We start from the raw sequence: 26,628 nt of genomic DNA, 5'->3' as shown, positions 1-26,628 counted from the left end.
CTTGTACCTACATATAGAGAAAAATCGATTTAAATGAACACAGCGAGGTTGAAATGCTCTTGAATGTACAGAACCAAGCTGGAAGAAATCCCTGGGGAATACCTTTTTTCTCATCTCTTCCCCACTATCCTTTTTCCTATCTCCTTCTCAGTGTCAGGAACTTGTCCTTCAAAAATCACCCACTGAGGAAAGCAGATTCTTCTGCAGGATGTGAAGGGAGAAGATGAGGGAAGGGGGAGTGAGAGTTTTGCCTTTCCTTTTTCAGATCAGAGCTATATAGTGTATGCCAGGATGGAAAATCAAGCTGTTGAGGACTTTCCATAGGACCCCAACCAGCTTTTTTATTTAAAAATAGTAAAAATGTTTATTTGGAAGGACTACAGAAGCTTTCCTGAGGGTTCGCTAATGAAGCTTAACTGTCCAATTTGAATGTGAGCACTAGCGCAGAATCTCAGCTGAAAGCTCCTAGTTCCCCCACACTGACTAACCTAGCGTGAATTAACACAAACACAACCTTACCCTGCTGGGGAGGAGGAGGAGGAAGGGGTAAAGATGTTAGATACCTGCAGGTCAAATTCCCCAGAAAGTCAGCTGGAGCTTTGCTAGTGTAAGAACAGCACGACCAGACATAAACGTAAAGGAGAGAGGATGCTTAGAAAATATTTTTCACACGTTTGTGTACTGAGAGTCCTATGAAGTCTAATGAGTGCAGGAGGCAGGAACTCTATTACAGCGTAACTCTCAGATACGCTGCTTTAGTGTATCTGTAGCTGTTTCCCCCTTTGTGTCTACTTATGAAAAATAATTTTACACAGCTGCCTGATGGTGCAAAAAAGACAGTTCTAATAAGCTTTAAAGAAACATCTCACTGATTTAGGTGCACAACATCCATTGACATGCAGTGATATTTAGCTGCCTGATCAGATGTTTTTGAAAATCCACCTGGATGCCTGTCTGTCTACGTTTGCAGCCAGTATCTCTGTAAATCTGATCTTTTTCACCTTATCTGTTACTCTGTTTGGACCTCCAGGTCCCAGCCTTTGCCTCTGTCATGCAAATGTGAATTCTTTAAGTTACAGAGAAGTGCGACAGGGATTTATCTTCCTAAAGGCAGGTGTCTAAGGCAATCTGTGATTTGAAACAAGCTACCTTTTCTTATTACAGGTTTAGAAGACCATGCAATTTTTGAAAGTGATTCATCTTTTTAGAAAGAACTACCTTATTAAATAAATTGTTTAGAAAACTAGAATTTTATTAAAATCAGCCACTATTGTTTTAACAAGAAACTGTAGACTATGTTGCACCTAAAGACAAATGAGTAGTGACTGGGAGCTTATGCTTTATCAAGGTAGGTTTAGAAATAGATAAAATTTGCAGATGTAGCTGATTTTGCCTGACATACACAAATGCTCTTCCAGTCTTCCTGGGCCACCTACAATGAGATCTGATGTCGTTTAGTGTGAGTTAGGTGCAGGTGAAGCAAAACAGTCAAATGTACTTGTATTTGTTAACAGTGCCCATCAAAGTGCTCTAAGAATGGCTAGATTTAAGAAATGCTGAGCTTTCCATAGATGGTTCCTAAACATTCACTGAATTAGCGGACCAGATATAGTCCAAAGAAATCTTGCTTTATTCAGATATGCAGGTTTTCATTTAATCTTAATATTCACATACTGTACTCTGTTTACTTGCCCCCAAGTGTAACAGTCTGTTGGTTATGTAAACTGATGCTTACATTAAAATGTTATTTTTACATACATTTTGCTGCCGTCTGTAAACCCCAAACACATATATAATAACCACCATTACTAGAAGTCTGAGATCCGGTTAGGATGACAAAATTTTGTGATTTTTTTTTGACAAAATGGCAATGTGAGTTTAAATTTTTGCATGACTGCAATACACAATTAAAAGTGAGGTAACAGTGGATTTGTTGCCTGACTCTATTAATGATTGCTTTAATATGCTATTCGCTTGTTAATGATGCTATCAATTCTTTTGCTGTAAATTAGCTATTGTGAGTTTGAGGTCTTTTTGCAGTGTCTGTGTTAGGTTACAGGCGCATAAATCAAACTCCCATCTCTTTTTACATCCATAACCATAACATATGGCTTTTATTAGAAAATGTTAAGTGTCTTATAATGTCTTCTTAATGGACAGTGTTGTGCATGTGTTCATGATGAAAGCCATCTTCCTTCATGCAAAATATTAATGCATATGGCCTACGTCTCCACAGATACAAGTTAAAGAACCATATTTAACCCATGAAATATTCAGTATACACTTCAACTTTGCCCAGAATTCATGTCTCTAGTTTAACAATCCTTTAAGGAAAGAACAAGTTAGAGGTAAATCAGGGATTGAATTCTACCAGCTGTGCACATGTAATTGTGTATAAATGGTATAACATCCACTGCCAAAAAATACCCCACCAAACCCAGATCACTTTATAAAATGCCTATTCCTAAACAAAAATGCCCAGAGAGAGTTAGACATATCCTCCTAGAATTCCAGCTTGTACATCACAAAGACTCTTAATATTGGTCACAGATTTTGGCCTCCAACCTAAAATATCTTAGTGCTTCCAAGGAAAAGGGTGTTTTAGGCTCTCTATCCTTTTCACTGGGACAGCATCATCCATTTGGCTTTTGGACCATTCCACAAAATCTTGGACAAGAACATTGCTTTGACTTTAAATGTATTTTACTGACAGATTCCTGAGCACCAGAGAGGTCTATTCAAATCAACACCTGCTGATACTGGGCTTGATTAAAGGAAGCTAACTGAGCCTTTTGAAGGATACCCTCCAGCCTTCTTTCTCCATTTCCATGTTCCCTTGGCAGAAATCAGGGATGTGAAAGCTGCAATTCAACAGCATCATCCTTTCATCTCAGGGTAAATATTTTATTATTCCTTTAGCTCCCATGCTGTTTAAAGGAATTCATTTAAAATATTAACTTCTTTGTTCAGGGAGGAAGTCTCCAAAGGGTGTGCAAACAAGACTCTTTAGAAATGCACCAGTATATAACTCCAGGCTCTGCTCCAGCTTTCCCCATTCATTGTCTGCAGACCTGGCATCTCCCTGCTAGAGATCTCTGCTCAGACGGAAAGCCTCCAGCAGCTGCTGTTCCACCACCCATTCATGCATGACCAGCTTCCCTGTCCCTGTTCCTTGCATTTCCACCTCTCCTTCCTCCACCCGTCCAGTTTGCTCCCTAATCTGATCTCGGTTCTTTGATCCTCCTCAGGAACACTGATCATCCTCCCACACCAAAGCACCATTCATCCCTACCGAGGGCTGGCAGCAATTATACTGTAGCAAAGGTACATCTAAGAGAGAGGAGTAAAACCTATCCAAACCAATTTCTTTGCAAAGGCACCATCCTTCATCTGTTCCTGCCTGTCAATATGGGTATCTTAGGGGTTAATCCTGCTGCTGTTCCTGAAGTAAAGGTTTTCTTTGTTTTTTACTTCAGGAGCAGAATCATGCCCTAATTAATGTAATTATCCTCATATGTAATAGCATGTAAGGTACCTGCTTGGAGGAGTCGGGTGACTAAGACCATCTTTATCCACAGCTATGCCGTGAACTGCACCAGAGTGCATTCCCTTTCCAAAACAACCGCAGGAACCAGGAGAGGAGGAGCTGTCCTTCAGTAACCAGGCAAGAAACCTGTCGAACTGTGTCCCTTCTACATGAATGAACCCTCTCCTCTGATTAATACTTTGCATTTCCCACAAGGGAAAAGACGGAGTGAGGGGGTAAGTGAGAAACTGAATTACCCATTCTCAGAGAGAGAAGCATGAACATAAATATTTAACAAGGTACATATGAGAAAAGAGAAAGGAACACACTCCCTTTCCAGTCCAGGCTGAGAAACTCTCTAAATCCCCTTGTCCCCCAGGGACTGCCTGCTCCCATGGTCCTTTCTCCATCTCATAAAGGGGAGAGAACCGTTAGCTCATAAGAGGGCTGGACAAAGTGTACTGGGGGGTGACTGACTGTAAAAATCTGTGCATGGAGGGAAATTACCTGGTATAATGGAGATCTCTCTGGCCTGTGCCTGGGACCCTGCCCCAGGCTGTGGGGTTTTGGGAGCCTGTTAGAAAATAAGGGTCTCTGGAAGCCCATACATGAGCACACGAGCTCATGCCTCCGTGTCCACTTGTGCCCCATGCATGGGACCCGCTTGAGAGTGTGAGTTATGTCCCCATGGCCCACGCATGATTTTTGTATGGCCACACACATGGATGGCTGCTCTGCTCTGACAGTGGAGGTAACCCTGACGATGCTGTGAGGAAGCAGGACTGAAGGGAGGCTCGAGTGTTTTGATGAGGGTGCCGATTGCATAGCTTACCCTTGCATATCTGGAGGAGTAGGGATCCTCAAAGAGCGCCCAGATGCGGGGCTGCCACCGTCTCCAGAAGCCCCCAGACCTGCCATCTGGGGAGTCACTAAGTGCTAGTCGTTTTGTCATCTCCAGCTCCTCTTCACCATCACCAGAGTCTCCGGTGCCATCTATGTCTCCGTCCTCAGCACTGCTATCCAGGGGCGCCCCACCAAAGCTGTCCAGAGCCTCTTCGGCGTCGCGGTGCTGCCGGTAGGTCATCCAACAGCAGGGCTCCACATCGGTCTCATCGATGCCCCAGAAGGCCAGCTCCTCCTCATACAGGGGCCCGCACACGTCCGCGGGGCAGTGCAGCTTGCCCGTGCGGTAGTAATTCAGGATGTGGGCGAAGACGCCCGGGTGCCGGTCAAAGAAAAACTCATCCGTGCGGGGGTCATAGTCGAAGTGGCTGTGGGCATCGGGTTCGGCGATCCAGGCCAGCCGAGTGCCGGGCAGGGTGCGCAGGGTGCTGCGGTAAGTCTGGTGCCTAGTCCCTCCCACGTTGATCACAATGCGGTCGCTCTCGTCGCCCTGGCCCATCTCGTCTCTTATTAGGCATGTCGCAGACTCATCCAAGCAAGCACGGCAGGCGGCAAGCCCGGCAAGGGACGGCTGCTCGGCGGCAGCCGGTGCCTAACCCGAGCCCCGATGCGGGCCCGCGGGGGGAAGGGACCCGGCCAGCCCCGCTCCCCGGGGGCCGCGCCGAGGGAGGCGGGTGCCGGTGGCTCCCGGCGCTGCGCCGCCGCCGGCCGAAGTCAGGCGCTGGGGGGCCGCGGTAGCTGCAGCCGCGGCGGAGGGGCAGGGGCTGGGGGGGCCATGCCCCGGGAGTGCGGGCGCTGCGGTGCGGGGCGCGGGGACGTGCCGGAGGGGGAGGGCCCTTCCCTGGTTGGACGTGGCCAAAAGCACCGAGGAAAAAAAAAAAAAAAAAAAAAAAAAAGGGGCGGTGGGGGTGGGGGGAGGAAAAATCGCGTCCCCGGCGCTGCCCGCAGGTGCTGGGGCTGCGGGGGCGCCGCGCTGCAGGCGGGGGGCGCCGGTGCCGGCTGCAGCCCCCCGGGTACGGCCGGGCTGTGCCCGCGCCTCGGCGGCGGTGCTGAACGGACAGCGCCGCCCTCCCGCCGCGCCGCGCTGCCGCCGGGCCGGGGGCGGGTGCGGGGAGCGCTGCCGGTGCGGGCGGCGGGACCCGCCGCGCTGCCGCTGCTCCGCCCGCTGCCGCCGCCGCTGCCGGGCGGCTCGGTGCAGCCCGCCCGCTCACCGGGCAGCGCCGCGCAGGCGCGCGCTCCCGCCCCGCCGCCGCTCGCCGGGTCCTAGCGCCGCCCGCGCCCCGAGGGCGCCGGCCCCGGCTCCCGCCCCTGTTACCGGTGCCGGACGGGGCGCCCTGTCCCGGTACCCCCGGCTGGCGGGGGAGCGCCCTCCCCTCCGCTCGCTTACCCCGCCACCGGCCTCCTCCCGTCCCCGCCGAAGGTGCCCCGCCGGAGGCCTCGCGTTCGCCGGTGCTGCCCCTCGCCCGCGCTGTGGCGGCCGGTCGCGGCGCTTCCGTCCCTCGCGGGCTGGGCCCCCCTGCAGGGCAGCGTGCCAGCCCGCCCCGGGCACGGATCCCCCGTGCCCGCAGCCGGGTGCCCGGGGGCTGCGCTTCTTACCGCGCCTGGACGTGGCCCCACGCACCTGCTTCGTGTCTCCATCTTTTCTTCTGTTTGTTCCCACTGTTCTCTTGTCGCTTCCCTGACACCTACCTGGGTCGGTAGGAGGCTGCAGCTTGCGTTTGTGTTGTTCATTCTTTTTTTATTCTCATTAATTCACAAGGAACGCCAAGGGAAGTTTTGTGTCTATGCAAAGACCGGTTCCTGCCCTGCGAGGAGCTCGAAGAACAGCAGGGAGACAATTGTGTGGAAGGGAAGGAACAGAGGTATGTAGACATGTTCTTTATTTTGTTGCTGCCAACATCTTGGGAGGAGTGGGCTTATGAAAGAGCTTGGAAAGCTGAGCTGTCTTGGATGAATCATAGGAGGTCATGTCACGATGAGCGGATGAGGTGGAGAAACACCTGAGTGAAAGGTATATGGCTGCTGGAGCACAGAAACAGTGGGAATAACGTGGTGCTCAACAGAAGAGTGTGGATCAGGGGAATGCACTTAGGCGGAGCCTTGAAGGAGGACAGAGATTTGGATGTGCCCGAACAGCAGGTGAAGAACAAGTGGAGGGCTGCCAAGGAGAGAGTGGTGTGGTCAGGTTTGTGAGAGGAGGTGTTTGGCCTTCCAAAGCTTCCTTGGCTTGCAAAGTAATGTTGAATGTTTGGGATGCAGAGAAGAGAACAGTAGTTGTGGCGGGATGTACCAAAGAGGCCTGAATAGCAGATTTGCCTGTGAAAACGATGACAAACTCGTCTAGCAGGGAGTGGGGTAGAAGGAAGGCCCAGGAGCTGGGTGCTGCTGGTGTGTGACTCGTGGCAAAGGGGAGAAAAGATAGTGGAAATGGGGAGCATGTTACTGCTGTCAGCAATGGAAGAGAAAAGGGAAAGTGAGGCTAAACCAGGGCAACGCTGCACTTCACCTGGCATAAACTGGTATCAAAAACTGCAGGAAGAGGGGGCAGACAGCCACCTGAGGAGTGGGGTTGGATGGGGGCAAAAAGGCTGGTGGCAGAGGGAGAAATCTGAGAATCACAGGCACAGAAATGCTATCTAAAATCCTTCAGGATTGCCAGACAGAAGGCACAAAGGAGAAAAGGGGAGGTCTGTGAACCCAAGCCTGGTATTAAGAAAGGAAAAGAGGGTGATGACTCATTGGCAGAAATAATACAAGTGATAATTATATTGTAATTATTGTAAGGCACTACTTTTGATAGCGATAGATCGGGGATCAATGGGAAAACACCGCAGGGTAGGTTCTGAGAGTTACAAAGGCTGAGGAAGGCAGGTGACCCTGGAGAGAGGTTTAAGGACCTGGGTGTGAATCCCAGGCCAGTGGGTCCCACTGGTCACATCTACAAGCTCTTTCCCAGCTCATTAGTTCCTGCTTCCCGTGTTACCTTACCCCACACCAGTGATTCCTCTTTAGGAATTTCAGTATTGGGATCTAAGGTGACTGTGGGGGTGAAAGGGATACCTCACAGCTTCTGTTCTAGTTCCCCTACCTTTAGCAGTTTTAGTTTCCCTTGTCTGGGCGTCTGATGGAGGGTGGTACAGGACCTCAGAGGTCATCTGAAAGCGTATGTTAGAAGAAAAAGCTTGTTTAAAGATAGTTTTCATGGACTCAGGTGAGGAGGCCGCGGTGAAGTGATCTGTGAGGTTTCTTTGAAGATGCTAAGGCTGTAATTGATAAAGGAGCGTTGGTAGACACAGAAGAGTTGGGTATTTCAAAAGACACACGAGAGGGCCCCAGATCAGAGGCTGATAGGCAAGCGGTGGCTGTGAGATCTGGAGTGAGATAGCTGCTGAAGTGAGAAGCTCTCTTAGAAATATAAATTGGAACATGATGTTTATACAATATTTTGGTGAGTAAAATGAAAGATAACGTTATGTTTGAAGCTTAAAGTTTAAGAGGGAAAGTATTAGAAAATAATGTCTTTATTAAATGAGGCTCGTGGCACAAAATAGCTATATGTTAAGACACAAAGACTTTGCTTTGCACTGTAGATTATAGCATGATTTGCATTTGTGTAGTTATAGTTGATACCACCAGGTAGTTGCTGATTCACACAAAATGAACATTTTAAAGTCAGTCCAGCAGGTGCTACGTATCAGCAAAGTTTTGCTTTAAGCCTGCCATATAGCAATATAAATTTCCGGTGTAATTTTAAAAATTAGTTTTCTGTAATTGGAAGTGTTTGGACTAGGATGGACAAAACCAAATAATTTTCAAAGATCTAATTTGCAGATAAATAATTTCCACAGAAGTTTGGTTAACCCCAAACTGTACAATGGCACTTCTGCCTCCTTAGTCACACTGAAAAGTAATGGTATTGTAAAGATTTTTTAGTTCTGGTTTATATTTGACATCTTTGAAGATTCTCTTTAGCTGCAGAATAACTGTCTGTGCAGACTTGACATCTCAAACTAGAAGCTTCCACCTTCAGGTGCTGGGCTGCTGAAGGACCTCCCCTCACTCTGCAAAGACTTCCAAGGCCATGAGATTCTGTAATCCCCTCTGTGTGTGAGATGAACGTGCAAACGAATTTGCCCCAATCAGATGTACTCACATCCAGCCTTTTTGGTTTCAGTCTGGCTGCGTGTCTCTTCTATGCCTTTAGACTTACCTTAGAGGCAATACAGTAATTTGCAGAAGGAGGATCATGTATTTGGTCACTCGTATAACACCATCGACTTCAGTGGAGTTAAAGAATGAACAAGTGAAAGCTTAGGTCCCTTGTCAGTGAACGGAGAGCAGTCTCTATACTTCCCTGATGGGTGGCTTCCCTGCACTGGAGGGAGAGGTTAGGCAGGGAGGACTTAATGTGAAGGTAGACATGTAAATCCAGGAATTACCTAGTTTTTCTGTGATATCTCTTGTCATTTAAGTAATTTACCTTACTAAGTTTGACTTGCTAAAAAGAACTAAACCAGCTCTAAAAGCTCTGGGAGACCTCTGTGGGAGGCATGGATTTGGCAGGTTGTTCAGACAGGTCACAGTCTGTTTGAAAAAGGATTTCTGGTGCAGCAGCAGCAGGTAATGTTATCAAAAATTCTTAAAATGCATTAAAAGACATTAGTCTCGGAATTACATTTTGTTTCCTGAGCTGAGAGATTCTGATGATCGTCTGCCTTGAGCTGGGGCTGACCAAACCCTGGTACTGCTGGGGAAAACCAGCTGCAGAGTTTGGAAAGGCATTTCTGCAGGTCACCCTTGCGGGAGCCTTCAGGGAGACCAGGCTATGTGTGCACTTTGAGCAGTCCTGTTCAAGTCATTGGGTCTGCTTATAACCTTAGCTGTTCTTCTGGATCAACATTTTTAGTGGTGACAGTGGAAGAATAGCCTTAAGCCATAGACCTATTTTTTGTTTTTAAACTACTGTGTAACAGAAAAAGAGAGTGAGTCCCCTTACTAATTTTATCCGTCGTGTTAGGTCACCCCACTGCCTCCTGCATTCTGATGACACAGGACGAGTAAGTCCTTTTGTCTCTGTATCTGTTGTCTTGGGATCACCTTGGTTGCCCTATGCTTCAGCATCCCCAGGGTAATAATATATGATGAAAGGTAGGTTATCTTTCAGACAGCAGTCTAAATTCTGTCTACAAAGGAAAAAATAGCTTGTGGGCTCACATGCTTTTCGTTTGTTATTCCCCCTGCTCTCTACTTACATTTTGGCCGAGAACTGCAGTGATTTCTAAGCTAACTCAAAGCAGCTTTGTTCTTAGTGTGGGAGATGGCTGAGCATATATTTCCTAATATTCCTAAAATGATATTTTTCATAACTTTGGAGTGAAATTGTAACCTTTTTTTTTTTTTTTCTTCTTTTTTCTGGTATTTTGCAATGCCTGAATGCTATAATTCTGCTTGTGCTCCTTTATATTAAATTCATGACAACTCAACAGTGTTTCAATGCAGTTCTTTATCAGTTTTAGATTACATCATGCTGTGAATTGCTCTATCTGTTAATATTGATCCTTGTAAATCATTTGGTTTGAGGTCTTCAAATGGAAAGCTGTGATGCACTTCAGCATGTGGTATACTTGCTTTGTCCTTGAAAATCATTGAAAAACAAAGCAAGCTGCAATTGTATAGATGATACTACTTTTCTGAAAGGTTATATTTACCCCTTTGAACTGCCAACAGCTGGTCAAAAGCCTTCCATGGAAAGAATGAGAAGTAGTTGGTTGGTGCTTGATGTTAAGTCTTAGAGGTGCTGCACGTCTGAAGAGCTGTGTAGCCCAAAGCCTGATCCAAAGAAGTCATGCCGCTTTTAATGAGAGTAGCCAGAGTAGCAGACATTATGACTGAATGCTAGTTCCTGTACTTTTACCTATCTAGATATTTTTTTCTTAATTAGTTTTGCTTGAATATGAACTTCCTTTTCTTCCACGTTCTTCAACTGTTGCATGGCTTTGCTGGGAGCTGAGAGACACTTGCTACCCTCTGCCTGCTGGGTTGCCTTTTGTTCATCCATTTATAATAGGCTAACATTTGACCGTGAGCAAAGGTTCTTTTTGCTTTGCAAATCCCTTTAGGATCCTTCAGAAAGTGCTGATGTAGAAACTTCACTGTTGCACAGATGCATATTGAACTGTGAGATAAGTGGAAGTTGCTCTGGAAACAAATGGAAGTAATGTTGTGATATGTTAGAGATTGTCATTGGTCTTTACTCACTCTGTTAACTAAGAGAAACTCCCACTCGAATCTCCTTGGTTTTGCTGAAAATTTATGGGAGATGGAACTGAGTAAATACGATGACTGAGATGGTGCACAGGAACAAGGCGAGGTGCTGGAAGGAGTGTTCTGCTGCTTGTTGAAGGACTAGGAGGGTTTCCAAACTGTCTTTCCCGGAGGGAAAGAGACAGTTGCTTCTTCCTGGCAAAAGGAGCAGTAAACATTGCAAATAACTGTTGGGTTGTCTGTCTTACACCCAGCACCTGCCTGAATCCAGCATGTAGGGTCAGGCTGGGTCAGGCACCGCGCTTCTCTTGGAGCACATATATTGATCTGAAGCGGTGTGAGTTTCTGGACATCCTTTAGTCAAGGCTGTAGTGAAAGCGTCAAGATTTGTCTTCGATGAGGTATTCCCCAAAACAGAAATAATTGCTCCTCAAGAAATCATGGGGCTAAGTCACTGCAAAATCTGCTTTAAGTAACTGAAATTGGGCATACAGCTTGACTAATGTACACCTTTGTTACAATGTATAGTCATAGGAAGGGTATAGATTTGTCTCTTCTTGCTGATCTAGGCATGATCCAGCAAAAGAAGCAGCTGGTGACAAGGAAAATTCCACTTGTACAATTGCAAGATTGATGTCAATGGGTAACAAAAACATGCTTATGGAAGCTGCGAAATATGCGTTACTGTGCACTGAGTGCAGTCATGCTGAAGACTGTAAATCTAAATTTCTGAAAGAGTAAATGAGCGCACGTAGATCTGAACTTTGTAACTCCTACCATGTACGATAACTAGAGTTTCAGAAATGGCTGTTTATTATTTGGCTTTATTTTATTAGATTATTTGGTCTGGGGAGTCCTAAAAGGTCCTTGACTTTCTGAGACTGGCCTAGTCAGCTTTTTCTAAAAACAAAACTCAAGTAATGCTGTCACTACGTTTTTAAAATCTCAGCCAATTTGCAGGTGCATGAACATAGCAACAGACACAAACACGTAGATACAGACATATGTATTTCACTTATACTATATACAGAATACAGAACAAGAGGTGCTAGTCTTTTCTTGAACAAGGCATGCAGCTCTCGGTGTCTCAAGCGTATCTCTTACAGTTAACCACACAAAAAAAATTAGGATCTTTTCCTGACTGAGGAGTACAGAGCACGCTCCGTTTTATACAATACATGTGCTTACCTATCAGCTGACTATTTCTCTAACACATCAAAATAATGAGAACATTTCTGCTCCTTTTTTTTCTTTAACTGAAATAAGAACTTTATTTTTGTTGAATGATTCACTTTCCACAACTGTTATTACTTCTCCAGCCTACTCTGAGTTTGCAATGCTGACTGAAATGTTCTCAGACAAGCAGATGGGAAAATGGTCTGTAAATCTTTATTGTTATAAACAGTTTGTAAGACTTCGGATGTTGAAAGGTAAGAGTAGTTCAAATAAATTTCAGCAGTGCTGACTCAAAGGTGTAAAGCATTGCTTAAATCCCTTGATTAACCCAGATTCTCAATATTTGACATGAATCAATAACTCTGAGGTGTCTTTGCTGTTCTCTAGCTTTGTAAATATTTACGCAGCCAGTCCCATGAAATATGACATTTAATCCCATTGAAATAATTCTTTGTATGCTGCATATGAAGAGATATAAAGTATAATAGTTCCAGTGATGCTAGTTAAATAATTGGCACTAAGGATGAAATCTGCAGCATTTCTTTTGTCAATAAGCAGGATTTATACAGTCTAAGTGTGAGTGAATGGAAAGCAAATCCCACCTTCTGTTGCAAATCTTAGGCCAGCTGCTCAGAACACAGATTTCCTGATCCTGGCTTGTGCCTGGCCCCGTGGCTCAGCATTAACAGCAGCCTTGTGTTCCAGTTAAATGAGGTGTTGAGAGCTAGATCAAGGCAATAGTGAAAGGATGGCACCTCTGTTAGCTTGTCCTCAGCCTTCCCTTTCTGGGATGCACTATAATGAATGGTCTGTGCACACCAGGGAACAGAAAGATGTTCTACCCAGAGTTTGCAGGATCTGGGAAAGCCTTCTGTAGGAATCTCAGTGCAGAAGGGTTGTACCAGCCCTCCAAACTGTGGCTGGGATTCCTGCTAACACACAAGGTTGGCAGCAGGTTTGTGTTTAGACGGTTTAGCTTAAGAAGCACAGTGTGGTGTGCTTGTTCCTAAGACACCGCACTTTTAGTCATTGTTTACTGGTTCAGTCTGATTTAGCTGTGGATTCTGCCAGGTTTTGCAGTTGTACGCCTTGCCTCTAGGTATTCCAGAAGAAGAAGGGGTTAGGGAATAACGAGGAAGCAGAGAAAGATCATAGTGGCACAAATATTCAGAGTTGGCCAACAAAAATTCAGAAGTGGGCTTTCCTTCAATTATGCTCTGCTCTCATGCAAAATTGGACCTTCCTGTGCTTCTAGGATGGATTCCTGTCCTATAAGAGAGCCTACAATAGTATGCTCATTGGCTTTCCTATGAAGGCATGAGAGAAAAGGGGTGCCCAGTTCTCAAATCCATAAAAAGGGCCTTCTTTCTATGGAATTTTTCAGACAGTAATAAAAAAATAAAATAAATTTCTACAAGTTCTTTTAAAATTTTTCTCTAGTTTATGGGCATCCTGCCTGTTCAAAAGTGGAGAAAGATTGCACTCCATGTTACATATTTAGAAGTATTTTGGCTACTTACTTGCTCTATCATGCCAAACCCCTTAGGAAGCCTTCAGTATATGAAAAGTTCTTCATGCACAAGTACTGCAGTGGTGCTGCAGTTCCAGTTCTGTAGCCCAGTTTGACCAGTGCATAATCCAAGCAGAGCTGTATGCTCAAAAGGACAGTGCACCACAGAAAAGGTGATGTGGGATTTCGATGAAATTACTGTTAAATTTTCCTGAGTGTATGTTTATACAGCCCTTAGGAGGTGTTTTGGCCTGTGATTTGCCTAGCTATCCACAAATACATATAATTCTGCTTGAGACAAAATCCAGATGATTGTATTTGGATTGCTTAATAGATTCTTCTTTGGCTTTGTTTCCATGTTATGTTATATTGCTTGTCTTCCTGACTATTTCTCCCCTCCCAAGTGAAGACTGAGTAGGATCTGCCAAACACATATTTAGGGATGTACTTTGAGGTACTTTGGGAGAAAAAAATTATGTTTGTGCACCAAGGTTTGCATTTTCAGCCACACCTGTTTGAAGAGGCCCAAGACGTTTGAAGAGGATTTGGTCCGTTTGGAAATCTGGCTAGAGATGGTATATCAAAATATTAATTAAAACTTTCAGAGCTGAAAATATGAAACTAAGTATCTTAGTTAAGAAAAAGCAAAATCCTTTCATTCATTCTGGCCAATTAATGTTAGTCTTTAGATAACAAGTTGACAAGTACATAAATAGCAGTGGGACAAATTAATAGAGGAGCCTTATGTGCATAGACATTTGCTCATCCAGCCAGAGTTCCTGAAGTTCAGCTGCAAGTCTGGCAACATAACCACTGGTGTCTAAAATAGAAGATATGGAAATAGACATTTGTTTGTTTGTGGTGTGGTTTTTTTTTAATCTCTCTACATTGTGTGGTTACCACAAAAACAAACAAAAAAAGGCCATGGGTAATGGTTGTGGTCATAAAGTGCTTGAAGGGCGTATGCCTTTACTCACCACAAAAGAAAGGCATGTCAAAGATATGTTGCTTCAGCTAGAAAACATACATGCAGGAATTGCTACATACCTAGCAGCTGTGAGGATTAATGAAGTTATCTGATAAATCTTTTCTGTATCTCTTTTTAATAATAATTTGTACTTGAAAGAAGGTATAACATTTTGTCATCTACTTCTGAGGAATAGCTTTTTTTTTTTCCTTCTGCCTTTGATGGACAGCAGAACTCAGAATTCTTATTACAAAAAAAAGGCCAGAGAGCAGACGAGGTGAAATGGCAGATTCAGGTAAAACATGAGCAGCCAGCTTACAACAAGCAAGTTCAGTGCGTGACAATCTTCCTGCTCTTCCCTAGGGACTAAGCAGAACCATTCAAGATGGAGCAGATGGAAACAGCTGCCAACAGATGAGCCCTGGAAAGGATTCAAGCCACAGTACTTGCTGGAACTTGGGAGTTCGTGATGGCCTGAGCTTACCCAACGACAGGTATCTAAGATTTAGAACCAGTCAGCTACTAGTCAGTTCTTAGTTATGAGGACAAAAAACCCCAACCCTGTTTGGAACAACAGAAATGTACAGGGCATTCTCTGAACAGGCCACCAGAGCTTATTTCTCAGAGAAGTCCTATAGTGAGAGGAATCTTTAAGATGTGGTTGCTTGTAGTACTAAAGAGAAAACAACACTGCTGATGTATTTTTCATGAATGTGCCTATCCCATAATTCATTCACTCAAAATGGTGGTTCCTCTTGACCTTGAGCTAAGATTTAACAGGTGGGGAAAAGATAAATTTAGGAAATCCAGTGATGCAATGCTGATACTTTTATGTCTTCTTGAATATTTCCTAGCATACCATGAAGAATAATAAATGGTGAAAGCTAAAGTGTCCTTGGCAAACAAACAAACAAAATAGCACCCTGTGATATTTTTACTTTTGCTTCCCCTCACCACACACACTTTTTACTCCCACAGAGCTTGAAATATTAACCCAGCATGTTAATTTGTTTCTTCCAGAGTTGCTCTGGCCATTGGATTTAACTTCTCTCTTGGAAGTACTTCAAACCAAATGGCTGGCTCCATCTCTAGCTTTGTTAATTAGGCACATTACTTTGTTGCTTTTTTCATATCGTTTAATGTAATTGGCATTTGTGAAGCTTTTGAAAGGCATGTTTGGGACTACATGTTGTGCAGCTGGCTTTAAACTGCAAGCTGTTTCAAGTGTCTAGTTCTGTAGAGGACAGCCTTTGAGAGCGTAGCGCATGTGTGCCCAGCACATACCACGCTTCCTTTCCAAAAGGAACAGTGACTGGTGTGACAGATGTGCCTCCCTGCATACAGTTGTATTTCTATGGTATGTCTGTAATGGGAGCATCATCTGCCCCGTTTGAAGAACAGGACTCCCTCTACAAGCTGTTGTATAAATGTTTTGCTCAAAGATGGTCTTCAGCCTAACGACCCTTAGGCAACCCATAGGGACACCTTGCCATATAGGCACAAAACCCCCTCGTTCTTCACATAGAAGTGCATCTTTAAAAGCCATGAATTTGGACTTGCTGGGCTAGGGGTGCCAGTTTTGTGTCAACTGCCAATAAGATTGATGCCTTTACACTAGGTAAAATTTCAGCTCATTAATTTCATTTGTCTTAGTGTGAAATGATACTCTGTATCTGAACTGAGCAAGAGTTAGACATAAAAGTTCAGGAAAAAAGGTAAATACATAGGTAGTAAAGAATTTATTCCCGAGTCCTCTTTTTCATAGAAATGCTGCCCTCCAGTGGTCTGGCAAAAAAGCAAACATAGTGCTTATGGATTCCATAAGGGGATTTCCACTGCACGGCAGCAAGGAGCAATCACCTGTACCTCTTCGTGTCACAGGCACACGGGTTGGCTACACTCCAGCCTCAAGAAACCCGCAGGTGGCCTAAGACAAAGTAAAGACATTCGTAACAAAAAGGTATTGCTGTACCAGTGCAGGCCCCCTGACTCTCTTCTTGAAACAACCGACTGAAAATAAATAACTCTTTCTCACAGATGGCAGGATCGTAATAGTCTGCCCCACAGCCACAGCTGAAAGCCCTGGCATCCAGTCATGGCAGCCAAGTGCATTTACTTTAGGATTCAGAAGCAAAGCATCAGTGTGAAAGGAAGGAATGTGGCATGGCCAAAGTGTAAGTAAGACCTTTAGGTATGCCACCTGTACACTTGCTTACCTTTCCCTTGTGTGGCTTCAAATCATCTTTCCAAACATGCAGGATTGTTTCCGAGCTTGTCCTGTGCTACACCTGCATGTTAGGTGGGGGGGTTACCATGCATGCCAAGATATTTGTGCCCTACTGAGGGATTTGGCCACCGGAGACTCGCATCATGGTCCCGCTGTCATCTCCTGCTCCTGTGCATCTGCCCACCTGACTTGTGGTAAGCAACCATGTCCCCCCAAAACATCATGTGCAGCACAGGCCATGCACAGGCCTTCTGTTTTCTCTCCTCTTTTGTCTTTCTTTTTTTACTTAAAACAAAGGAAAATAGAGTGATACCCCAACATTTGTGCCATAAAAAAACCCCATACTATTCCTACGTTTTTTTCTCTCTGTTTCTGTAAAAGATTCTTGGTAGGGAAGAGCTTGGCTTTTCCAATATATTTTTCCTACTGTTCCTAGTGTATGGGGCTGCAGTTGCTTATTTCTGCTGTTTCCCCGCCAACAAATTTTCCATCACAGAAAGATGAGGAAAGGGAGCACTGAAGTCACCAGGAGAACATTTCAGCAAGAACGGCAGTTTCTGTCGTAGCCAGCAGATGTTGCTCTTGGACCAAAAACCGGCCCAAGGTCAGTTGGGGTGGGTGGGAAGGGCTGGACTTCGGAGGGTTTGAACAGTTCCAGGATTTTATCCAGATCTGGTCCCTTCAGGCTGGGAGACCCCCTTTTACAGCCATGGGCATGCAGCGCTAGGTGTCTGTGCTGAGACACACCTCTGAGGGCTCTGACTCCAGGCAAAAACCCAGCAGCACCCCAACCACGGTCACAGCCTCCCTGCGTCTTCTGATTAAGTGGGTTATCATCTGTCAGAGTTTTTAATATTTTTTTTTATATAAACAGTGGAAAGCTTCACTTAATCTATTGTATTTTCCTCCCTATTGATGTATGCGGGGTGATCATTGAGTCTTACATAAAAATGGCATGCTTGTCGATGTTGCTAAGGTGCACGTAGAGAATAAAAGTTATTGGCATTATAGAAAGGAAATGTGAGTTCAGTGCCATGCTGACCGTATTATCGGGGAAATCCTGAGGTTTTCTGTCGCCCTGTGGTTATAGGGTAGGTCAGTTTTCACTATTCAACTTACAGCGTTAAGGCCTTTATTGAGAAATGCCTGTGCATGCGAAGGGTAGATTTCCGGGTCCACAGGGAAATTTTTGGGGTCCTTCTACTGGCCCATGTGGCTTTATGCCAGGCATGTTCCTAATTCCTGGTGGGACCTGGGTGGGAAAGTCACTACCTGGAGGCTCTTCAGTGTTAACACTAGCAACCATTTTCTCCCTCATTACTCCTGAAATCGAAGATACTGAAAGGAGAGCCATTGGTCTCCATTTATGACATTCCCAACTTACGAAAAACCTTTTGATAAGGGAGCATGCTGCATAGATCAAGGAGAGAAAGTCATGAGCAACCGTTTTACTGGTAAACAAGTGATTTGAAAGGCCGACGGAGGGCAAGCTGAGAAGCATTAGTAAATTGCACTTAATGAGGTACTCGGGTACGCCTCACGAGATGATCTCTGGGACGTTTGGCGTGTGGGCCTGTTATCTCCGTCCCACGCTCTCTCACACACACTGCATGCAGGGCATGTTGCCAAAGATTTGCACTCTGACTGTGGGAAGGCCATCTCACCTGCTGCTGGCGAAGCCGAGATTGCCACGTGCAAGTTACGCAAAAGGACCTTCACGCCATCTCCTGCTGCCATAGGTCCCACCAGCCACACAGTTTAGAAATGCTGTAGACTTTCAGCATTATTACAGGGGTAGTTTCTGGTCTGGATTTTCAAGGTGAGGTGAGCAGTAAAGCCTGCCAGCTTGTTCAGTGCGGTTGTGCCCAGGGGATCGGCACATCCGAGGGTGTAGTGGTAGAAATGGGTCAGTGAGCAGAGCACAAGCAAAGGGGCACAGCAAGGACTTGGTCATGGCTTTGCGCTGCCGCAGGAACACTATCACAGACAGTATTACATGCACTGTAATTTTTTTTTTTTTTTTTTTTACTGTTCCTACTGAAGTTGGAAGTCTTGCCACTGATTTCAAGGAGCAGATTAATATTTTTTTAAACAAAAGGGAAATACTGATTTCTTCCCATTAACATTTGGGTGGTTTGAGGTACAAATGTTTGCTTGTCTGTTCAGTTTTGGATGTAGTTCTGAAGATGATAACACCGTTTTTATGGATAAAATGAGCAGGTTTTGCCCTTTGCACAATTTGACCCTTTCAGATACCTCTGCGAAATACAAGCTATAAATGAAAACTGTTTTTCCTTCTGCATTCAGTGGGGTTTTGTAAGGTCTTTGTCTTGCTTTTTAAAAGAGCAGCATCTGGTGAAAAGCAACTGCCAGCTTACTATTTCTTTAATATTTTTGGATACAGGTGATAACATATTTTGAAAGGAAAAAATATACCAGGAATAGTTCATATATTTCTTTTACCTAAAACTGAATTTTCAGTATGTGAAAAACTTCTGTAGCAGCTTCAATGATGATGTGGGGAACAGCGTATAGCATTGTTATTTTTAAACCCAGGAAGTTTATTGTGCTTTTTTGTTGTGGAATACTAAAAGCAGAAAAAGAATCTTTTTCATTCTCATATTTGCCAATAACCTGATGAAATTCAAAATCAAAGCTCTTAGCATATATAAGTGAGGTATAAATTTATTCCTCTTCACTTCTTCCATAGTAATAGTTTGGATAAGATAAACTAATAATACCGGTTTTGTCATGCAGCGCCAATAGGGATTTCTTAAGTTATTAAATCAAACATTCCTGAGACATGCACTTAGATTTATGTTCAGAGACACCTACTTTCCTGTTTGTAGCTGTATGACTTTCCCCTTGGAGGTGGCATTCCACAGGAAACATCAGACGATGCTGGTACCTTTGGAGGCAAGCTCCAAACCCACATTCAGGCAGGCTCTGTGCCGTCCTGCGAGGCAGCTTGGCGAAAGGCACGGTCTGGTTTGCAGTCGTCCCCCCCCCAGTTTCTCCTAGGCTCTGCACGTCAGTGCAATCTGTGGGATTCAGATTTTTAAAATCAGACAGTGTTTCTGTAGTTGCCCCCCATCCTGCAGAATATTGAAACGGAACCCATGTGTTCCAGTTATAAATAGCCTGATGATTCCAGGCTCCTGCTGTGTGTTTGTAGCCCGTGGTGGAGTGTTTCTGTAGACCAAGCTAGACTGCAGTTTGTCTTGTAGGATCAGCCCTAACCATGTAAATACATCTTCAGGAGCCCAATTTTAGAACCAAAGTCTGTAGATGTTGGATCAGTCTTGTATTCCTCAGCTCTGCTTACGTTCCCTGCCGCTGTCAAAACTATACCAGAGCTCTGAATCCAAATATTTCCAGCTTCGAAATACTTGCCTACAGGCTGGGATATCCTTCTGTCAGTAACATGCCCTTCTCTGGATGCACAGGGGAGTAGAGTAACTACAGGCATTTGTTTCAAATATGTTACCTTACAAATAGGAAACAATTGGACAGGAAACACATTTTCCTCATTTAAGTTCAAAAATACATATAGCTGTAATCTAAAATGTGTATTTATCAGTGCTGATGCCCTTTAGCCTTAGTCCAGTGGATTTTTCTCACTGACATCAAAGCGAAAAAGGTGGGCTCTGCATAGGAAATCTGTGAATATTTTTTCTTGTTCGTCCATCTATTTTGGGATGTGCTAAATGCCTGTTCCCTGTTGTAACATTAACATCAGTATGTGGAAACTTGGGTTGCTAAAATAAATTGGTGAAATGCAATATACATGACTTCACATGGAACTGCACGTACATTGTTGAGCACGAGCACGCCGTGTCCGCTCCGCCATGCCAGTTTTACAGCCAGGTGTGCCCTATTGTGTCCCGCCAAGTGGGGTGCTGTAGCGAGGCAGGCACGAACTGGGTGCTGCCACTACGATAGAGTCTCTATAGTGCCTGAGCTGGCAAAATATTTCTTGTTGTTGCCGTTTATGTGACACAACAATGGAGACTTTTACCAGCCTGAGAGCATGGGGATGGCAAGGGCTACAGTATTTCACAAAAGCATCTTTTGCATTACGGGCCTGACCGAGCATTTGCTGGAGGCAATGAAAATTTTATTTGTTGCTGTGTGAGGCATTGGTTTATCTCTCGCTAGTTTTTGTAAGTCAGTGATACAGGCTTCAAACTAACCTGGGGCATTTTTCTGACCTTAGTAAAGACCCTCCTGATTCATGCCAGTATGAATTAGCGCATTCTCAAGTTCATTGAATGTTTATTTTTAATGGAAAAATGAAAGGGGTAAGCTCGATCTTTACAGGCTGGACTGTTTTCTGCCCACAGGGATATCAATGGGAGACCCTTACAAAGCTGGACTTTAATGAAGGCGTTGAGGGGCCAGTAGTGCCTCAGAGCCCCCTCTGGTCTGCCCGAGCCTGGCCTTCTCCACAGAGCGGTCCTGTGCCTTGACGCGGATTTATCATCCACCGTGATCACAAGTGCACAGATGAGGAAGGAATCCCCACGGCTGCTACCTTCCCTGCCCTCTGGCTTTGGATAAAACAGCAAGCTCGGAGCTTCCCTCTGCCCCAGGAGGAAGGAGAAGCAAGTGCGTTGCTCTGCTCAACACAAGGCTGCTCACTCCTCTCCTCTCCGTGGAGCACTGATCTTCAAGGCCCTCGCAACTAAAGTGGGAGACATTCCCATGGAATTAGCTGTTCCTTCTTTCCTTTTCCTGCTTAAGAGGTAAGAGCCACACAAATTCCCTCTTTAATAGTCACCTAAGAGAAAATACAACTGATCTGTCATACAAGTATTTAGAGCTAATGAGGATATCTAGGTTGAGGGGGTTTGTTTGGTTTGTTTCTTTTTTTTTTTTTTTTTTTGACTGTGCTGTTTAAACAAAACCCCTAAAACACAGGGATACAAGAAATGGGTTGTTTCACATTGGCTGTAGCTGGAGGGTATTCTTGTCCAAACATACAGAAATGCCCTGACTGTTACTTACCAATGACAACCTGCTCAGGGCTTTACCATTTTTCGGTTTCATGGCAAACTTACAAGGTTACACATATATACTGAATGAAACATAGCTCACTGGTTATTTTTAGAGAGGCTTTGAACAAGAAGTAAATCCCTGGAGTAGTGCTGCCAGAGATGCGTAAAGTTCAAATCCAAATTAAAACTGCCTATCTTTGGCCTAAATTCCAACCTGAACTTGAGGAAAACTGTGATCTATACCTTGAACTTTATGACAAAAAATCCTTTGCGATTAGTTTCTAATACCTAAGAATATATAAACACAGTACAAACACTTGGAAATTAGAACTTGAATGAAAAATCTAGAGATTTGTCTGAGAATGTAGTACCTGGTCTTGTGAAACACCCTGGTGTGCCTTTAAGTTTCGGTAGTTGCACTGGGATTTGGGGAGCCTAATTTATTGTGGTTCCTAGTTCTAATACATCTCTGTAAGGTGAAGTCCTATAATGTAATTGTAAACTTGGGGGGAAGAGAAACATGCTTATTTACCTTACAGACCTCTTTAATAATGAGCTGTGATGTGCAAGCCCTGGTTTAGAAATCACCAAGATATAATATGAAGAAAGTAGACCCCTTTTCAGCAACATATTTATGCAAAGTAGTTGAAAGTAGCACGGCTGAAGTATGTTCTTGATTTCTTTGCTGAATCAGAGCCTGTATCTTCTTCCTGCCAAGGCAGCGATCTTAACACCACTCCTAAATGCACTAGTAATTCTAGAAGCCCTAACGCAAGTCAAGATAACACCACAGATTTTATAAATAAGGGTCTTTATTTAGAATACTGTTGAAAACATTCTTGGCAACCACATCGTATAAATATATAAAGTTTGACACAACAAACCAAGCAATATTAAATATTTATTTTTTCCCTTTTTCATTGCTTATAATTTTTGCGCTTTTTTTTTATTTTCCTCTTTTTCCCCCTTTTTTTTGCAAAGCAACTCTTATTTACAATTATACAAAAATTTTTATAAAAAATGGTCCACAACCTCATTTTGGCCAGAATAGGAGGAATAGGAAGGATCTGTCATGCTGCTACCGTTGCAGATTTCTATTCTCCTCTGCATTCAAGAGCCAGGTTCCTATCCCCCAAAGCCCAGATTAAACATTGGCCATTTCTTGGTATACAGTTTTATCTCTAGACATATTAAATAACTTTAGTTTAACAACCAATAAATAACTATGTGTATTTTGAAGTAATACAGGTTTGAAAAGTTACATATTTGAAGGAATTTTGAGTGATATTTTGAAACTGGAACAAGTCTTAAGAAGTCTTTCCAGTCTTAGAAGGCAGGTCTTGGAGCATGGCTGAATGGAGAAATTTGTTTCCAGTGCAGTCCAGCCCGGACCTGCCTTTATAGCACTTGGTAGATAGGGTTGCTGCTGCTGCTGCTGTTATCCTGGGGAAGTGGGGTGCAGTTAGTGGGGGAAGGAATTTGGGCTCCACTATCACTCAGACTTGCTCCTTCTGGGGGGGAACAGGGACTCCCTTCAGCAACAGTTTCCACTGGAGGCAGTATAGGACATGTGGAGTTGTCTGTGGAAATCCTCTCTACAATGCTTGAAAGGCAATCGAGGCTGGAAACCACAGAACTCTTCCCATGCTTTGGATCTGCAAAACAGACAAAAAGGTGCTTAGTTTGTCCACCGGGTACTTAATGTCAGCAGGATGTGGTTCTTCCATAAAACCCTGGCGAGTGGCTGACAGTATGTCTGTGAGCATTGAAAGATTCAGAGGAAATGAATATTGGTGAAGGTCACCAGTTATCAGAAAACGGGGACGGTAACTGAAAAATGGAAGAGAGACCTAATCAAAGTATGCTACTTTTGGGGCAGGGTGGATCCAGGGCTTCACGTCAGTCCACAGAAAGGGAAGATTTGCAATCAACTGACAATTTCTCCAGTTTGGATCAACGATAGGCAGAGTTAGAAGAGTCTTCATGCAAGACACAGTTAAATGCTGGAAGTTAGTTGCAGGGAGGAATATATTTTTATCCAGATATTATATTTGCAACATAGGAAATGCAGTTATAACACATCCCCATATTTGCAAATGCATCTAGAGGAAACCCAATGTTCCTAGTAGCATCAACAGCGCACTGGCTGAAAAGGCAGGTTCCCCTTTCAGCCCAGCTGGGGTCAGCTCAACTGGAGACTGAGAAAATGCAGGGAAGTCCGCTGCATTGACTGCCTCTGTCTCCATGTTTCACGCAGCCGTTCCAGCATATACTCACCATTCGGCGACTCTGTGTAGTAGCTGCTGTCGTAGCTGTTTCTTCTGCGAGAGCTGCAAGGAGGCCCGCTGTACTCCATCTGGAAAGGAGAGCAATCTGAGTGAGGTCACTGGTTGGGGACTGCATTTACTGAAATCCCAGTAACTGTCCAATTTCCTATTTCAGTCCCTAGTCTGTGCCATCATTCCAGTCCTGGCTGAAATGCCATCAACTTGCAGTCTCTTTGAACGAGGCAGAACTTAACTTGGCTAGAAGGGGTTTCACCCCAGAATATTTTTATGTGGCACAGTTGTTCCAAAGGAAAATTACCATTGTTGTTGCAACGAATGCTGTAGCTTTACCAATGAGATGAGGCTTTCCAGCATTCCGATCAGATACTGCCCTACAAGTATCTTCAATTTTCAGTGGGGAGACCAAAAGGGGAACGAGTCTCTTCTTGATTGTCTACCTCTGTCCCTTTATTTCCTTTAGTTTCTCTTCCCATTTCCATTTTCTACAGAGAAAGCCCCCAAACACTGACCAATGTGTTTGTTTCCAATACCTTAATCTGCTGTGAAATTACTTTTTCTGACAAAAGAGAAAGGCTGTGTTTTGAGGAGTGATCATTGCTGTAAGTCTTCTCTCCAGTCTGCCAACTATCTCATAATCACAGATACTCAACTCAGTAATGATTATCCCCAACAGAGCATAGAAAACAAAAATAATGTCTCAAGGTGCTGTCAATATCCCATCCCTGACAGCTGTCCTGCACGCCAGCCACCACATCCCACCACCCCAGAGTCAGACCAGTCTGAGCCTGTAGTCCCTGTGAAAAGATGGAGCGATGAGACACCCTCCCTGGCACCCATCCTTCCACCCCCTGCCCCCCATAATGTACAAACAGGACTGAAAGCCTGGGGTCTCCTTCCTGTTGCTGGTAAATGTTTATAGAGGGGATGAATTGAGAGGAGAAATGGAAAGCCTTTTTCTTAAGGATGAAGAAAACGACCCCTGTTGCTTAAGACCCTCCTCCTGTTATCATGATGAATGGCAGAAAACAAAACTCAGACTATCAGTTCCCCTGTAACTACAATGACCAAGGGGGACCTTCCTCTCTGCTGTCCTTAGAGGATGCAAAGGTAACTGTATAGCAAAAGATGGAAACAAAGGTGCCCCAGGAGCTATGGCAGCAGAGGCAGGGCTCAGACCTCACCTCAGACCTCACCAGGTACCCAGGCAGCTTCCCAAGGTGATCCCCCAGCAGCTCTCCCCTGGCTCCCCAAGGACACAGGGGGACCTGCCTAACTTCTCATCCCAAGGCAAAAAAAAAAAAAAAGTGTGTTAAGAGATTTTTCCTCTTTCCCATAGATCCTGGCATGTGGGGACCCGACCTCCGTTTGCTGCTAGAGCTCATGGCACAAGAAAAGACTGTCTTCTGCCTGGGGAGCTATGGAAGGCAGCTGCTATGGGAAAGGCAGGAGGAGGTGACTCGCCCTGCACAGGTTTGGACCGACAGCGTCCGGGGCACCTCAGTGGCAGGACGTCCTCCCTGGGGCACTCACCATGCCATCGGAGCAGTTGGAGCGGGGGCTGGAAGCATCCGATTCCCCACTGTAGTGCTCCAGCACCGGGTAATAAGCATCCTCCTGCTCTCGCAGCAGTGCCTGCAGGCTCTCGATGTAGCGGATGGCGTTGCGCAGGATCTCCACCTTGGGCAGGCGCTGGTTGGGGTTGGTGGAGGTGCAGCGCTTGAGGGTCTCGAAGGCCTCGTTGACCTTGCTGAGCCGCCGCCGCTCCCTCATGGTGGCAGCCTTGCGGCGGTCGGCGTTGGTGGTCTTCCTCTTGCAAGCCTTGCAGGCCCAGAGCAGGCAGCGGCCGGCCTGGTGGTGCCCGCTGGGCGCACGGATGTGCTCCTCCTCGTGCGGGTGCCCGTGGTGGTGCCCGTGGTGGTGCGGGTGCTCCTCGGGCTTCAGCAGCCCCCCCACGTGCACCAGCCGTGGGTCCAGGTCCTCGAAGAAGTGCATGTCCGACGTGTTGAAGCACGGGTCATCGTAGAAGTCATCGGCGGCCGTGAAAGAGCAGAGGGAGCCCTCCGTCATCTCCATGGGGCCCAGTAAGTCCATGGGGGCGGATGTGGTGGCTGGGCCGGAGGGGACGAGTGCGGGTGCGGGGGCTGAGGAGTGGGGGGCTTCGCTTGGGCTGTTGAGCGGCTGCTGCCCGCCCGGTGGGTGCGCGGAGCCGGGACCCTCGCAGCCGCTCCCAGGCGAGGCCACCAGCGCTGGCTGCAGCCGCCACCGACGCCCTCGCCAGCCGCGCCGGTCCGGGAGCGCCGCTCGAGGCCGTATTTATGCCGGAGCCCCCCCAGCGCGGCGGGCCGGGCCGGGGCGGGGCGGGCAGGGGCCGCGGCCGCCCGAGCCCCCGGAGCGGCGGGGGGGCGCGGTGTCCCACGGGCGCGGGGCGCCGTCGGGGCGCGGCGGCGGGCGCCGGGGCTGGTGCAGAGCGAGCGGCAGCCGCTGCCGGCGCTCGGCTGCATGGTGGTCGTCTGGTAGTTTGGGGTTTTTTTTTTCCTTTTTTTTTTTTTCCGCTTTAAGCAGCCCGCGCTGCCCGGCCAGTCAGCGAATGCAATGCTCCCCGGCGCCCCAAGTGCCGGCAGCCGCCGCCCGCCTGCCCCGGGGCCAGCGCTGCCGCCCGCTCTGCCCGCACCCGCGGCGGGGCCGCGCTCCCGCCCGGCGGCGTGAGGCGCTTGGCAGCGCGTCCAGGGCAGCGGCGCGGCGCGCTGTGCCCGGGGAGGAAACCCCCAGC

At 45.9% G+C, this 26,628-nt stretch overlaps 2 protein-coding genes and 1 long non-coding RNA gene across 5 annotated transcripts in view; 1 reads left to right on the top strand and 2 right to left on the bottom strand.

Moving 5' to 3' along the window:
- KCNC1 (potassium voltage-gated channel subfamily C member 1) overlaps nucleotides 1–5,039 on the bottom strand; it is a 136,554-nt gene extending 131,515 nt beyond the window's left edge. For 2 of the 3 annotated variants that reach the window (XM_080405542.1, XM_080405540.1), the window contains exon 1: nucleotides 4,359–5,039. In XM_080405542.1, coding sequence (XP_080261668.1) covers nucleotides 4,359–4,928 — 570 coding nt within the window. In that variant the 5' untranslated portion in view covers nucleotides 4,929–5,039. The remainder of the gene's footprint in view (nucleotides 1–4,358) is intronic. The other variant, XM_080405541.1, reaches the window with a different exon arrangement.
- Nucleotides 5,040–22,968: 17,929 nt separating this feature from the next.
- Nucleotides 22,969–25,949, bottom strand: MYOD1 (myogenic differentiation 1; the record flags this gene model as incomplete). The annotated part of the gene is made up of 3 exons (XM_080405569.1): nucleotides 22,969–23,225; nucleotides 23,848–23,926; nucleotides 25,389–25,949. The coding sequence occupies 3 exons, from the start codon at nucleotides 25,947–25,949 to the stop codon at nucleotides 22,969–22,971; spliced, it is 897 nt and encodes a 298-aa protein (XP_080261695.1).
- The window catches only part of LOC308070887, a 70,767-nt gene continuing 69,960 nt past the window's right edge, over nucleotides 25,822–26,628 (top strand). Inside the window, exon 1 of the long non-coding RNA XR_013930898.1 lies at nucleotides 25,822–25,939. This is a non-coding gene — a long non-coding RNA (uncharacterized lncRNA). The remainder of the gene's footprint in view (nucleotides 25,940–26,628) is intronic.

The sequence above is a fragment of the Falco punctatus genome (assembly GCF_963210335.1).
Source record: "Falco punctatus genome assembly, chromosome: 10".
NCBI lineage: Eukaryota > Metazoa > Chordata > Aves > Falconiformes > Falconidae > Falco > Falco punctatus.
This window is presented reverse-complemented; position numbering and strand designations above follow the sequence as displayed.